The sequence below is a fragment of the Zootoca vivipara genome, chromosome 10, assembly GCF_963506605.1.
Source record: "Zootoca vivipara chromosome 10, rZooViv1.1, whole genome shotgun sequence".
Taxonomy (NCBI): Eukaryota; Metazoa; Chordata; class Lepidosauria; order Squamata; family Lacertidae; genus Zootoca; species Zootoca vivipara.
In genome coordinates, this window is record NC_083285.1 from 18,242,833 (window position 1) to 18,257,734 (window position 14,902).

The 14,902-nt window shown below is 38.8% G+C and overlaps 1 protein-coding gene across 5 annotated transcripts in view; it reads left to right on the forward strand.

Annotated features, from left to right (window-relative positions):
• ANKRD7 (ankyrin repeat domain 7) overlaps positions 1-12,972 on the forward strand; it is a 55,801-nt gene extending 42,829 nt beyond the window's left edge. For all 5 annotated transcript variants that reach the window (XM_035127225.2, XM_035127228.2, XM_035127227.2 and 2 more), the window contains 6 exons: positions 562-703; positions 1,022-1,270; positions 1,484-1,719; positions 2,745-2,991; positions 6,356-6,401; positions 12,231-12,972. In XM_035127225.2, coding sequence (XP_034983116.2) covers positions 562-703; positions 1,022-1,270; positions 1,484-1,719; positions 2,745-2,991; positions 6,356-6,401; positions 12,231-12,364 — 1,054 coding nt within the window. In that variant the 3' untranslated portion in view covers positions 12,365-12,972. The remainder of the gene's footprint in view (positions 1-561; positions 704-1,021; positions 1,271-1,483; positions 1,720-2,744; positions 2,992-6,355; positions 6,402-12,230) is intronic.
• Positions 12,973-14,902: the final 1,930 nt, after the last annotated feature.

The following is a 14,902-nucleotide window of genomic DNA, read 5'->3' on the forward strand; positions in this document are numbered from 1 at the left end:
GATCGAGGTGAGCTTGCCACAATTCCTGGCCTCCATCAAACACCAGACGGGCTGATTGAATACATGCCCGGTGCCTGCACCAAACCTGTTTCATCTGTAAACAATTGTGGCCTAAACTGATCCCAATACATGTCCCCTTGTGTTTGTTTTTTGTCTGCTCCCCCACCACTGCCTTACTGTGCCTGGGCCCACTGTGTGTGCAACATAAAGACCCTGTGGTGTCAAGGGATGAAATAATTATTGTATCTCAGGGTAAGCAGTGACCAAAGATCCTGCGGCCAGGTGAGTGAAGTGAAGGTGGCAGCACCGCAGAAGATGGGGACCTGGAAAGGGAGTAATAATGTCTTCTGTGGCAGTGCTGTTGTCATTACCAAAGACTGACTTGCCTGCTTCACCAGTACAGTACTTTCAGTTCTCTTGTATATTCAGCCATGAAGACTATGTTTCTGCTGGGGTAATAAGACAGTGAGATCTCTTGAATATTTTAAGCAATTTGAGTAAAACTATAATCCAGGTTTTCTCATCAGTAGTTAATGTGATTTCTATATTACTACTCTGTAGAGCTAAAAAAATTCTAAAAACAGCTAAAAAGAAGATAAAAGAATATGAGAGTCTAGAGAGTTCATCTCTTACTACTATACATGGAGAAATGAAGAACAGATTTTCTGATGCTGAGATGGAGGTTAGCAACCTAAGAACCAAGGTATATTTCCCTCTTGCTTTTATACAATTAAAACATTTTCTAAAGTAATCATTTTTCATAAGTAATTGTATTAAAAAGTATTTTCAAATGCTTTAATCCATTTGTTCAATAATAATGCATTCCTTGTTAAAAGCACATAGTCTGTTTCCTCAACCTACATCTCCCTAGATCTGTAACCAAATCCTCAATATATCATTTACTGCTACAGAGTTAAATGTCAGCACTATTCTTGTGCACTTATGTAAACTTTTCTTGATTTATTTTATTTTGAAGAAGTCTTAGTTCCTTGTTTAAGTTCTTGCTGAACTTTCTCACCAGTTGGAGGCTGAGTCAGCGAGACGTGTTCAGGTGGAATCTACAAATTGTGAACTACGTGATCAGTTGTCTTCCATGAAATTACTGGAGAGAAGCAAACATCAGCTAGAAGAAGAAATAACTAATCTCAAGCGCCATATACAGGACAATATGATGGACCTCAGTCAAATTGAACAGTACAAAAGAGAGATTGAAGAAAGAGCTAGGCAAGATATAAGTCAAAAACTGGAACAAGTCAATTTGTTTTTGCAGGTAAATGCATCAACCTTTTGTTGTAATTTCATAGATGACGTAACTTGCTAAGTCTATTTATCAAATATCTGAACCTAGGTGATGTGGCAGCCAATAAGCACTCTGGTTAATCCTTGTTGTCTGTCTTTGGGTTTCTTTAAAATATGTGTGTTATGAGGGCAGCTATCTTTATATAAATCTTGTAAATTAATACTATGACACTTTGTGTCCCAGACACAGGCTGCTTCACAAGAAACAATGGAGCAAATGAGAGCTACTAATTATGCTTCCTTGAGAAATCAGCTGGAGAACAGAATAAAGGATCTAGAATGTGAGCTGGCTATACTGAGAAACAGACCACAAGACAACAACTTACAAAAAGAGGCAGTGCATTCAGAATTGGAAAGATATAAAACATTGTACTCAGAGGAACGAAAAATGAGAAAGTCTTTGGGAAGTAAATTGGATCGGTAATTCAGAAGTCTTCTGACAATTCTCTTCCTTGTGGCTTGTGCCAGGGAAACCTTTAGGGAGAAGGATACATTAGGATGGGAAAGAAAATGCTTTCTTTTATCCTAATAGAATTTCCCTTTCAAGAACTAAAATGAAGGGACAGAACCAACCTCTCTCCCAAAATCCTCTCCCATATACAGCAGAGAGAAAAAGATAAGTACATCCAGCTAACCTACACAGTAGTACTCAGGTCTGAGATGAACATGAAGGTACTCATCTAGCCCCAGAGCTCGGTAGTCTTCCACTGCTGTACTATAGAATATATTTCTAACTCTCCAAGTCCAGCCGCTATTTCCGGAAGGGCCACAGCATATTTATTGTAATACCACACTTGATTGACCCATGCTTATTAGCTGGGCAGGAAAACATAACCAGAGAAGGTAATGATTTCTGCTTACTTGAGAATTTACCCAGTTTTGCAAAACAAGTATCAGTTTGTAGATTTAAAAGAAAATAATGGGTGACCCTAAAAACTAAGCATGTTAAAAACAAACAAAAACTAAGCATGTTTATTAACCTTCCCACCCCCATAAAAGGATGCAATTGTTCATGATGGACTATCATTAGCAGGTGTTGGGAGGAAAAATCCTCCCTTTGCTATATAGAGAGGTTTTAAATGAGGAGAAAAGGGGCACCTCTTTCCTTTTCTTCAGAAACCACCCCTCCCCACAATCATGTTTGGGGCTGACAGCCAGACTTGTACCCAGCCCTTAGTCTTATATAGCACAGTGGAGAACAGTTTCAGGATGGAGAAGAAAGGGGTGCCACTTTTTCCTGAGTTTCCCTACTGACTAGCCCCATGAATCTGGAATAGCAGTACAAGGGCCCTTTTCCAGACTAGCTTTAGCCCTGAACAGGAGCATTCCTCTTATGGGCTGGAAACAACACTGTCTGGAATCCCACTGCTACAAATGTTAAATGCTTCCACTCTTTTAAGACAAACTGATGCTTAACTTCTCACTTGCCTTTGGAATTTTCACAGAGCTAATGAGAAATTAACAGAAGCCAGCACCAAACTCTTACATGAGCGCCACAAAAGCAAGTCTTTACTTGCCAACAGCTTTATGAGTGGCAGCTATTCTTCAAGTCCTGTCTTGGAAACTGTTCAGGTGGGGAGTCTTGGCAGCAACTTAGCATTAAGCAGATCTCCTAGCTTTGGAGGTGCATTCATGAACCCAACGGGAAGTACAGCATCCTCAAAAATGAGAGTGGAAGCTTACCTGGCAAAGGTGAGTAACCATGAGTTATCATTTCTGTAAGGCTGTAGCTTTAGATCATGTTCACATGAACAGTTATTTCTGTTTCACAAATACTATTTAAAACAAAGACATTGGCATTCTTTAGTTATTTTGCTGATACTAGCAAGACAAGAAATAAAATGCTGATTGTAGAGTGCAGATTAGTTCAAGGTGGTCCTTGAGGTATTGCAGTCCTCAGCTACTTAAGGCTTTATAGGTCAAATCCAGCACTTTATATTGGGCCCAGAAGCTGATTGGCAACTGGTGCAGTCGGGCCAGGATTGGTGTCATGCTCAAACTGTCTTTTTCTGCTGAGCAGTCTGGCCATTGAGTTTTGCCCCGCATATAATCCATTGCAGTAATCTAACCTAGAGGTTACCAGAGCATAGACAACAGAAGTTAGGCTATTTCTGTTCAGATAGGAGCTCAGCTGGGCCACCAGCTGAAGCTGATGGAAGGCACTCTGTGCTACTGAGGTCACCTCAGCCTCAAGTGACAGCAAAGGATCCAGGCGAACCCCCAAGCTACATATCCTCCCCATCAGAGGGAGTGTAACCCCGCCAAGAGCAGGCAACCTCCCAGCCATCCAGTCTAAGGAACCACCTACTAACAGTGCTTCTGTCTTACCTGGATTGATCTTCAGTTGTTGGCTCTCACCCAGTTCATTACCAAGGCAAGAAGTAGGTGCAATATGATGCTTCTTGTTCAGCAGAAAGCATCTCTTAGAGGTAATATCATCTACACTGCTGCCATTGGCATTTAATACTAGATCAGGGGTTCCCGAACTGGAGTCCGCGGCATATCTGTAAAAATACAATTAAAACACAATTAAAACTCGTATACCTTCTAGCACACCGCAGTATAATTTGCTCCAACAGGCAGAAAAATATTTAAGTGGTGTTCCAAGATCCTTAGCAAATTTCAAATGGGAAAAGTTCGGGAGCTCCTATATTAGCTAGTTCTTTAACAGTCTCCAGTTGAAATTGATCAGAGTAAAGCAGGGATAAGGAAGCTGTGGCCCTTCAGTTGTTGCCAGACCACAACTCCCATCATTCCTGCCCATTGTCCACATGGGCTGGGGCTGACACAACTTGGAGTGTAACATCTGAAGGACCACAGGTTCCCCAGCCCTAGGATAAGCCGTAAGGCGTGGGGGGAAAGAAAACAGAAAAATATGGCAATTCCTACCTTAAGTGGCACCTTCATAGTCTTGTTTTCAGTGTAATGTCTTTGATCCTTGTTTTAAGCCTTGCCTTCTTTCTCCTTCCTCCCAAAATTCATTTGCTTGTTTCTAATCCCTCCATCACAAGGATAAAAATGAAATTATGAAAAAATGCATAAAGTGGAGAGAACCTCTGCCTAAAACCCTCCAAAAAGCGAAACATTAAAAAGTTGAAAATAAATGCATTCGAAAAAGATGTTTACTGTAATGCCATGTCTTAGAGAGAACTAGAATTGACTGACTATGGTATGCCCTTGCTCTTTCCTGCTGTTAGCTTCCATGCCTTCCATTCCAGCAGTGCAAATGGGCTCCAGCTATTATTAAATACAAACAATTTTTGTTATGGTGTAAACTTTTGTGGACTAGAGTCAATTTCATCAGGTGCATTAAATATAATCCTCAGTTGTTGCAGGTATAAATACATATGGGTGGTGGAGAAGACTTCTAAGCAGGGAGCCTAGAGAGAAATGCAATGCAACACGTACTAACAGTGACCATTCAGTTAAAGCTAGAATGCATGCATAACAAACTCTTGACAGAATAGCTGTTCCTCTGGGAATTTGTGATCACAGCCTTTCTAATTACTAATTATGGGCAGGACCCAGAGGAAGTCAAACTTTAGTGCTAGGCATGAGTATCATGTCATTGATTTTCAATAGACTGAAACATGCCTAATTTCCTCTGGCTCCAACCCTGTTTCCAGGCTTGGCGTGAGATGCTGTGCATGATTACTCAGAAGTAAAGCACACTGAGTTCAGTGGGACTTACTCCATAAGTGTATGTGATTGCATCCCCACAGTAGATTAGAATTTTTTCATTGCAAAAGTTTCCCTTTTCTCACACTTACAAATTGGTCATTTTCCTTTCTGCCTTCAAGACCTATACAACTTATGGCTTGTTCTTTACTTCTTCAGCTCCTTGATCAAAAGTCTATTTCTTCCTTTTCTTCTCTACAACCAGACACTTAACAAGGTGTGTACTCCGCATTGCTCAATGCCGTGTGCCGTACTGCACAAAATTCAGTGACATTTTAGTTTAAAATTATGTATTGCACTGAAGTAGACTAGCTAAAAAGAAGCTAAGCTTTGGCTGCTACGCTACGCTACATATTTAAACTTCTCAGATGGTTTTTAATATTTATATTTCCCCCCCAAAAAAATGTATAGCGTAATTTCAATACATTATACTTATTCCATTACCTTTTAGAACAAAGAAAAAGAAAAATAGAAATAATTAATGAAAACTGTAGCCTTAGTCATATATGCCTCAATTAGTTCCTGATTTGGCTTCTCAATTAGAAATGCCCTTGTTTTACCAACACTGCCTTGCACTCACCTGAAAATAGAGATTCCATCTGATATAATGGATACTAGTAAGTAGGGAAGTTGGAAGGCATCTACACAACATGTAGATCTGATCTCCAGTTTAGACATTCAATCCTATGGAAATATTCTGGAAGTAAAACCCATCAAACATAGCAGGGCTTACTTCTGAGTAAACATGCATAGGATTGTGCTGTGAGAGTCTCCAAAGAATTCAAAGAACACATGAACTACAATGAGTACTGTCTTCCTACATTAAAAACCTTGACATGGGATTGTGGGTGATTGCTCTTAATTTACTCAGTAACTAATCAGAAAAAGAATAATTTAATTACTGGTACCTTTGCCACTTTCACTCAAGGATGTTGAAAGTGATTGAAATTACCTGCTTCTTAGAACATGTACTTTATGTAGAATTCCTCTGAGAAGATTTTTAAAAATCTTTTTTAAAAAATAAAAAACCTCATTTCCTCTCCTTTTTTCCTTGGCATATACTGTGGTAGTATCTAATATTTATGATCCACACTCTCAAACTATCCTTAACTTCTATTGTTACATTACCTCTCAGTTGCTCATTTTATCAAATCCTGTTATTAAATAGTCTAAGTTTTTTTTAAAAAAAGTTTATTGTCTATAATTTGATTGAGGCTACCTGAAAACAAAGAGCTGAAAATTGGTATCAAGATCAGAGATGGAATATTTGACCCAACGTGAAAGTTGCTCTGATGTTGACATGTCATAATGAATAATGTATGTTTGCATCTATTATTTTATAGCTACAGTACTAAAATTTCACATAATGTAATTACAGATGCGGACAGAACTAGAAAAAACTATCGCCAAGGAACTAGAACAAGGTATGTTAACAAACAGCGTGCTAGCAATTTAAAAACAACTCCTGCTGTGAAATATTCATTACAAACTGATACCAATAATAGTATTAAGAGGTGGCATGCCAAAACACTGTTTTATTTTTGCAGTTTCCAAATTAGATAAATAATAAAACCTTACTGGACAATTCTCTTCATGAACATTTTAATTGGTATAAATTGAACATGATAGCTGTCTTTGGGCTTTATCACGACTGTTTCAGAATGTGCATTATAATTTTCTTTTTCCAAAGATTCTCAGTAGCTGAATTGGTGTACTGATCCTATAATGAGTAGCAATGATTTAGTGACATAAAATGCAAGAAGGCCGGGCTTTCATTATTTTTTTCATGACATGTATTGCGAGTTCTCCATTGATGAGCTTGTCTGTCTTCAGTAATAAAGCTAGTAACTTCCACATAGTCATAGTCATAAATAGCTTAGTTGGTAGAGTATAAGACTCTGAACCTCAGAGTTGTGGGTTCAATCTGCATGTTGGGCAAAAGTTCCTTGCATTGCAGGGGGTTGGAGTAGATGACCCTCATGGTCCCTTCCAACTCTACAATTCTGTGATTCTATATGTAAAGTTCAAACAATGTGATTGAAAGCAGTTTAAATCAAAGTATCCATTCACGTTGGCTTGCACCATTTTTTAAAATGAAGGATTTTCACAGATCTATATTTTTAAGCAAATGCTCAATACAAAGTGACCATTTAATGTAATAATAATAGCCTTGCTTTCCTTTCCATAAGAGACTAACAACCATATTAAGGTATGTCATGGGCTTATTGTATGGATGAACGCCATAAGGTGTAAAGGACTATACAAATAATTAAGAAGTATACAGTCTAGGGCTAAATAATTATATGGTTAGTTTTGTTTTTAATTCACTAAGATCGTTTTAACATTAAAGAATCTCACTTTTTCTTGGAAAACTGCTTCAAAATGGATTTGTGAAATGAAATAAATTTGTTGCTAACCAGTAAGTTCCAACAGTGGAGACTGGAGAAGCAGGGCACTGCCCCCCTAACCTCCGTTGGCCCTCAGCTAGCCCCCTTCTTACTTACAACCAGTCCAGGGATAGAACTGTCCATCAGGTTTTCCCCCTTAGTCCTTATTATTCCCCAGTGTTGTCCTTATAGAACTCAGCAAGGAGCAAGGTGGGGACAAAAGTAGAATTACTGGGGAGTTCCATGGAGTTCCAACATTGTGCCAGTAATAAGATTTCCACTTCCTTTGCTCCCCCAGCAGCACCCAGTGCTCCCAGCATCTTCTCGGGAGCATAGGACTCTTCCATGCAGATTTTGTGGGTGCATGTGGGGCTGGGGGGGGGGGAAAGGAAAGCCTCATTGGACAAACAGATTTCCATTGTGCTAGCAGGTAGACATTATTGGATGTCATCCGCAGCTACAAAGATGAATGTCCCCCCAATAGGAATTTATGCCCTTGAAATCCACAGAAGGTAGTCATAACTACCTCATCCCTTTTGAAATCCGTGGAACTAACAGATGTCTTACTTGGCATGAATCCAACTCAAGGCCATGCCCAAGTCCCTGCCTACATCCAGTGGTGAGGTAGGATCTGAACTTGGGGTGCCAAGTTGTGTAGCCATTTATCAATCCTGGCTGCTTCCAGACTACGGGGTTAATCTAGATCATCATCATTTTGTTCACTCCCTTGTTACTGATCATCCAGCTGCAACTATTGTTCTTTCATCGCTTCCCTGTTCTTATGTTCCGTTTCAGACCTCTTTGTTTTGTTACTTAAATTCAGAAGAGGAGCACAAACTCAGCTAGAGTAGATTATCTGAGCACTGCAGTTTCCTTTTCTGCTTTAGACTTAAAGCCATGGTTTCCCCTCTCCTCATTCCCATGTTGCACTGAAATGTGTGCTTAGGCTCTGAGATGGGGGTGGGGAGCAAGGGGCAGGCCCTTCAGGTTGGAGGTGTTTGCAAAGCAATGAAATGCCTCACTGTTTTACTAAAGCTCTCTGTAGTACTGTGCCAGGAGGAATGATCCCCTTTCCCCTTTTTTTTGACTCCCATGGCACAATTGAGCTTTTTAAAAAAATTCAACATTTTATCTAGATACAAAGTCACAAGCCACACACATGCAAAGTAGAATAGATCTAGCAATAGATTTTATCAATCTTAGCACTTTATGCTACTTTTAACGGTCAATGTAGTCATGTCTCTTCTTATTGCTTTCTGCAGATTGACTTACCGGTTTATACAATCAATCAGTTTTTTATGAAGGACCGAATGTTATCCCCACTTTGTGCATCTTATAGCAAGTTCCATATTTGAAGATACATAGGTGTTGGAGGATGTCAAAAATCTGCTCAGTTAGCAAATGTAATAAAACTTCAATACCACACAGAAAGATTCCAGAGAGTCAAATCTTCTTATCACCCTTAACTGGTGTGTAAAATTTATTGGCGATGGCAATATTCTGAACATATACCAGGTGCTCAAATTTAGCTGCTTTGAGGTCTTCTTCCACTGCTGGACAGCCATGCTGCTGTTATTTAAAAATATACACAAGACGTTGGACATGCCAATGTAATGAAGCACTAGCTCTGTCTTGGCTGCATTGTATTTTGTATTTTCTGATGCCCCTATAAATTGAAAATGAACAAAATCTAGGAACACTTACCGTAACTACTCTCTTATTTGGCATACCAAGGGGTACCAGCGGGTACATTTGGACAGACAGGCAGAAGTGTGATCAGCACAAATATGTTTTAAAGTATGAGATTTCATGTGGCATGATACCATCTCAAAGTCTAACAAACCAAGAGTGTCCAAAGAGAGGCCATGCATATCAATCACTTGTAGTATTTCCTGATTCCAAGATGGAATTTCTCTATTGTTAAGATTCAATGTCTGCCTGAAAGCAGAAAGTACTAAAATGGGCCCTATCCCCTTTTAAAACTTTAGTCAATACCTAAGGGCATAGATATGCACTATGGCCTTCATTGAATGAAGACCAGCTTCCAAATGGAGAACGGGCGTCTCAGTTGCTTTAGGGAGCTCAAAGGTAACACAAGGATATTTATTTGGGGGTATTTCCAGATTCAATTTTTGAAGAGATCCCCATGTTTGTGTGCCATAACAGATTTGTGAGGTGAATGGCTTCATAAATTTTGAGGGCTGGGGGAATATCTCTAGCAAAAGTATAAACCTATATATTTAAACTCCTGCCAAGCCAACCTAGCAGTTCTAAAGCACGTCAAAGTGCAAGTAGATAAATAGGTACCACTCCAGCGGGAAGGTAAAAGGCATTTCCGTGCGCTGCTCTGGTTCGCCAGAAGCGGCTTAGTCATGCTGGTCACATGACCTGGAAGCTGTACTCTGGCTCCCTTGGCCAATAAAGCGAGATCAGCACTGCAACCCCAGAGTCGGTCACGACTGGACCTAATGGTCAGGGGTCCCTTTACATTTTTTATATATTTAAAGGATTTCACCCACTCATTGGGGTGCCCATCAATTTGCCACTTGTGTTTTTAAAACCTATTGGCAAAAACCCAAAACTTTTCATAATTTTTAGTCTTTCTTGCACTGTCAGTTGATTAAAAGATTTCTTAACTCTTGCGGTGCTTGAGACAATAAAATAGGGTCATTAGCATATGTAAGTACAGTGGAACCTCGGTTTATGAACACCTCGGTTTATGAACACCTCGGTTTATGAACGCTGCGGACCCATCTGGAACGGATTAATTCATTTCCCATTACTTTCAATGGGAAAGTTTGCTTCAGTTTATGAACGCTTCAGTTTATGAACAGACTTCCGGAACCAATTACACCCATGCTTCAGTTTATGAACGCTTCAGTTTAAGTACTCCGCGGACCCGTCTGGAACGGATTAATCCACTTTCCATTACTTTCAATGGGAAAGTTTGCTTCAGTTTATGAACGCTTACTCCGCGGACCGTCTGGAACGGATTAATTCACTTTCCATTACTTTCAATGGGAAAGTTCGCTTCAGTTTATGAACAGACTTCCGGAACCAATTGTGTTCATAAACCGAGGTACCACTGTACTGTAACTTTCTTCGTTCCCAATATAGGGGGTACATAATTATCATTGTACTCAAATCATGAGTTGACGTAAATGTTAAACAATGTTGGTGCTAATAAGCATCCCTAATGGATACCCTGTGTAGCATGGATCGGATCTGAGAGCGAACCTGAAAGGGATATCCTAGTACAGTATCAGAATTAAGTTCCTAGATCAGCTTGTTACAAGGTATCTGGCTGCTATTCATTACACTGGAAAACAAAGATCTCTATGGTATAATAACAGATCTGGAAAGTTAAAACTTTCTCCTTGGATTGAAAGCTATAGCTCATGTAATGTACTTCCCAACCCCCAGCATACGTTTTTGAGGTCTGTTGTGGACATAAGTGCAAACATTTGTTTATCTGTGCATCTATACATTTTCTTTTAAATGACATCCCCCCCCCCCCAGTATACCAGATTTGCACAAAAGAGCAGTCAGCAATTTTTTAAAACCTTTGTGTTGCTTCAAGCCAGACAAGGATTTGAAGTCATTCCCGTGAAAGGCTGCCACTTCCTTTTATCTCCTTTCCGTTTCCTGTCCCCTGCAGCTGCAAGGGCAAATGTTACTGTTATAGCTGTTTTGCACAAGAGCTTTTCTGTACAAAAGAGGTGTTTTAAAAATAAAAATGCCGCAAACATGCCGGTACTGACAACCAGTGGGAAAGGGCAGGCTGCATCCTTTCCTTTGCGCTGATGGAAGCAGAATGGAAGTCTGGTTTGGTGATAAGCACCCAGCAAAATGAAAAGAATCCCTCCCATACAATGAGCTTCATTGCAACTGCGCTCGGGTAACATGATCTTTTTTTTTTATTTTCTTCCTTTATTGGATTATTTGCAGATTGGGAAGATCTGGGGGGAAGTACATGTTGCTACTTGGAATAGGAGGGTGTCATGTGGACACTGCAAAAAGAGAGTGGGTAGAAGACAAAGCAGGTTCAGATCCACTGCTATGTGGATGAGCCTTCAGTATCTAGTAATACAAGTACAGGTTCAGTCTTGTAGCAGCGCACTGTCATACTATTGACCAAATTTTGTGATAGCTTTAGTGAAGTGGACCAGAAAACTTTCCATTTGTTTCAGTCCTAACACTACTTACATGGGACTAAGCCTCACAGATTTCAGACATACTAAAACTAATAACTATTTTCAGTTACTTTAAAAAAACCCACCAAATTTAAATGCTTTGAAGTATTTCCAAGTATTTCAGTAAAAAATAATTTCAAGGTAAAGTCTTGAATTGGTTTCAGTGTAACATTTAAATCAGACCCAGTGCACTTTTAATCTTACTTTTTTCCTCATACAATATTTCATTTCAACTATTTTGGGGTGTTTGAAAAAAAAATGTTTGTGATACTTGTAAAATTAACATGCATATACTTCTTTTGTACTAAATACAAATGAACACGCAAAATCAAACTTGTCTTTTTACAGTGCAGAAAATTATTATATTTTAAAACCTCCAGAAAAATTACATCACTGAATTGTCTGATCTATGGAAACTATCAATTTGCACTTAAGGCTCCAATATGACATTTTCTTTGAAGCTAACATATAGTAGCAATCTTAAGTGGAGCAAGATCATATCATATATCTGCATTTCATTGTTCACTAGCAAAATAAGCACTGTTTTCCAATAGTTTCTGCATTTGTTCTGAGAAACAGTCATGCACTGAATTATTATTTTTAGCCACCCTGGTGGTAGATTAATGCCATTTTTGAAATTAGTAGGAAACCATAAGCCTTTCTTGTTTTTCAGCTACAGTTGAACTTGATGCCGGACCTGTTAGAGTCTCTCCTATAGGATCAATTGATGAATCATCAAAACAAGACGAAGTGTCCAAGGCCAGAAAGGAGTATCTAGATGTTTTAAAGAAAAACTATATGATTTGAGTAAATTCTGATAAGCTTGTAGATGATGCTTTATAATATGTAATAAACAAAATGTAATATTTTGTAGTTTGAAGAATATTATAAATTATAAATATTTCAGACATTTTGCACTTGTCTGGAAAGATGTTGTATAGCCATATGGTTCCTTCTTTCATTTGTTATGAAAGCTGAATTATTATTATTATTATTATTATTATTATTATTATTATTATTAGCAAAAAAGACACTAGCCTTGAGTTGTTTTACAGAACTGTCCATGTTCCCTTTGTCCTGTACATTTAAAACCAAAGTATTTCTTGACATGTTTAGCGTAATTTGCTACTTGAAATGTTGTGCAGGATTTGTCTCTTGTCAAGTAACAGTTAAAATGCTGGTCTGAAACATTTCCCGTGTACCTTTTCCTGCAGTCTGTACATTTACTACTTTTGTCACTAGTGATTTTGCATAGCTTAGGACTGCCATAAGACTTTCAACAATACAGTAGTGACTTTACTGCAGTATTTAAATGCTATACTGACAGAAGTGCCAACAGACTAGTTATTTGTATTTTTAAATGGTACATAAAATGCACTGAAGTTTTTAATTGAATAAAAACTGGTCTATACGGAGTTCCTGAAACTTTATTCCATCGGGTAGTAATGACATCTACCTCCAATTTTCTTACCCTTTTCCAAGGTTGATGCTGTTAAATAAATGTAATTCATTGTCCTATTTCTCTCTTACTACATAGATATCATCTGATGGTAACAGATATTTTATATGGAAAACGAGTAGTCGGCACTCTTGCCTGATGAAAGTTTTGTCACACAACCGGCAAGACAGCTTAAGTTTCACAGACTGTTTGGACGTCTAAGATTGGTGAGAGGAGAGAAGGCTGTTGACTCAGTCTTTTTTTCTTCCCCCCCCCCTTTTTTTTGTTTTTTTTTCCTTCCCCCTTAATTTTTCTCCATTTCCCCCCCTTTTTTTCTTCTTCTTTCTTTCTTTCTTCTTTTTTTTCTTTTCTTTTCTCCCCCCCCCCCTTTTTCTTTTTTTCAGTTTAGCCTCTTAGTTCGTTTTTGGGATTTTAACCTCATGTAAACAGTATAAAATTGAAGCTATACATTGTATATATATATATGCTTGTACTGTTTGCATGTACTGTTTTTTGTATTAATAAAATTTCTATTTAAAAATAATAATAATAAGATAGGTGAGAGGAACCAGCTGGGGAACCAACTGTTGATCCATGTGCTATATTCAATACATACAAGAAAGACCTTTGAATTTTTAGAACATACTGTATTCAAATATGGGGATTACCTCTATAATTGGAGAGGGGGCTGCTTTCCTGTAATTGATATTCTCTTTTTCTTTTTGCAAAACACCATTTACTTCCCAAGGTAGGGAAAAGTGCAGAAGTGGCCGCTCAGAAACAAAGCATTGATGAATTCAGTCTGTAAATTTAGTGGAACTTAAACCTACATAGGGGACGCGGGTGGCGCTGTGGTCTAAACCACTGAGCCTCTTGAGCTTGCCGATCAGAAGGTCGGCGGTTCGAATCCCCGCGATGGGGTGAGCTCCCATTGCTTTGTCCCATCTCCTGCCAACCTAGCAGTTAGAAAGCATGATGTGCAAGTAGATAAATAGGTACCGCTCCAGCGGGAAGGTAAACAGCATTTCCGTCCGCTGCTATGGTTCACTGTTGCTGGCCACATGACCGGGAAGCTATCTGCGGACAAACACTGGCTCGCTTGGCCTATAGAGCAAGATGAGCGCGCAACTCCAGAGTTGTCCACGACTGGACTTAACTGTCAGGGGTCCTTTACCTTTAAACCTACATAGGACTGTCTGCCACTTCTTAATGTTATTTTGTGTAGAGAGTTTATTTTGAAAAGTTTGTCCTTCCCGATAGTTTGTGCTGCTCTGTCTCCATACAGTGGTGGACTATAAATTTGTTGTCTATCAGCAAATAATTTGGGGTTGCCGTGAATAAGTGAATCTGATTTCTTGATATATTCAGGTATTCAAAAGGCAAACAATGAAAAATTAAAATGAAAAGTTTGCACAAATAGCAAATAAAATTCATTGAGATATTTATGCTGACAACTTCCTGATGAGTGCTTCTCACATTTTACTTGATGATTAGTATCTCATTGCATCATTCATACTAATTTTGGTTGATTGCTATTGGTGTAGGCATAACCAAAGTTGTTAGGCTTAACCAGATGGCTAGTTCTTTGGAAACCAGCTTCTATCTGTCAGTAGATTGTTAAGCACATCACTGCCTCCTGTTGTGATTGTAGAGCTTCCTGTGTGGGGCAAAGCTTCCTAAATCTGGTTCCGCCGAACAACTCAGTGCAATTCAGCCCTTTTTAAACCCATCTAGTTCTTATGTAAGCTCAGACCCCCAATGAGATCAAACCACTTTGGCTATTTGCTTTTGATAGACCCACCCTCCTATAAAAAGAAGAAATGTTTCAATTATAAGACTTTACTGAATGGAAATCAAGTGGGTCAAGATAATTCCTAAATTAGTAGTCTTCTTTTGCACATAGCTAT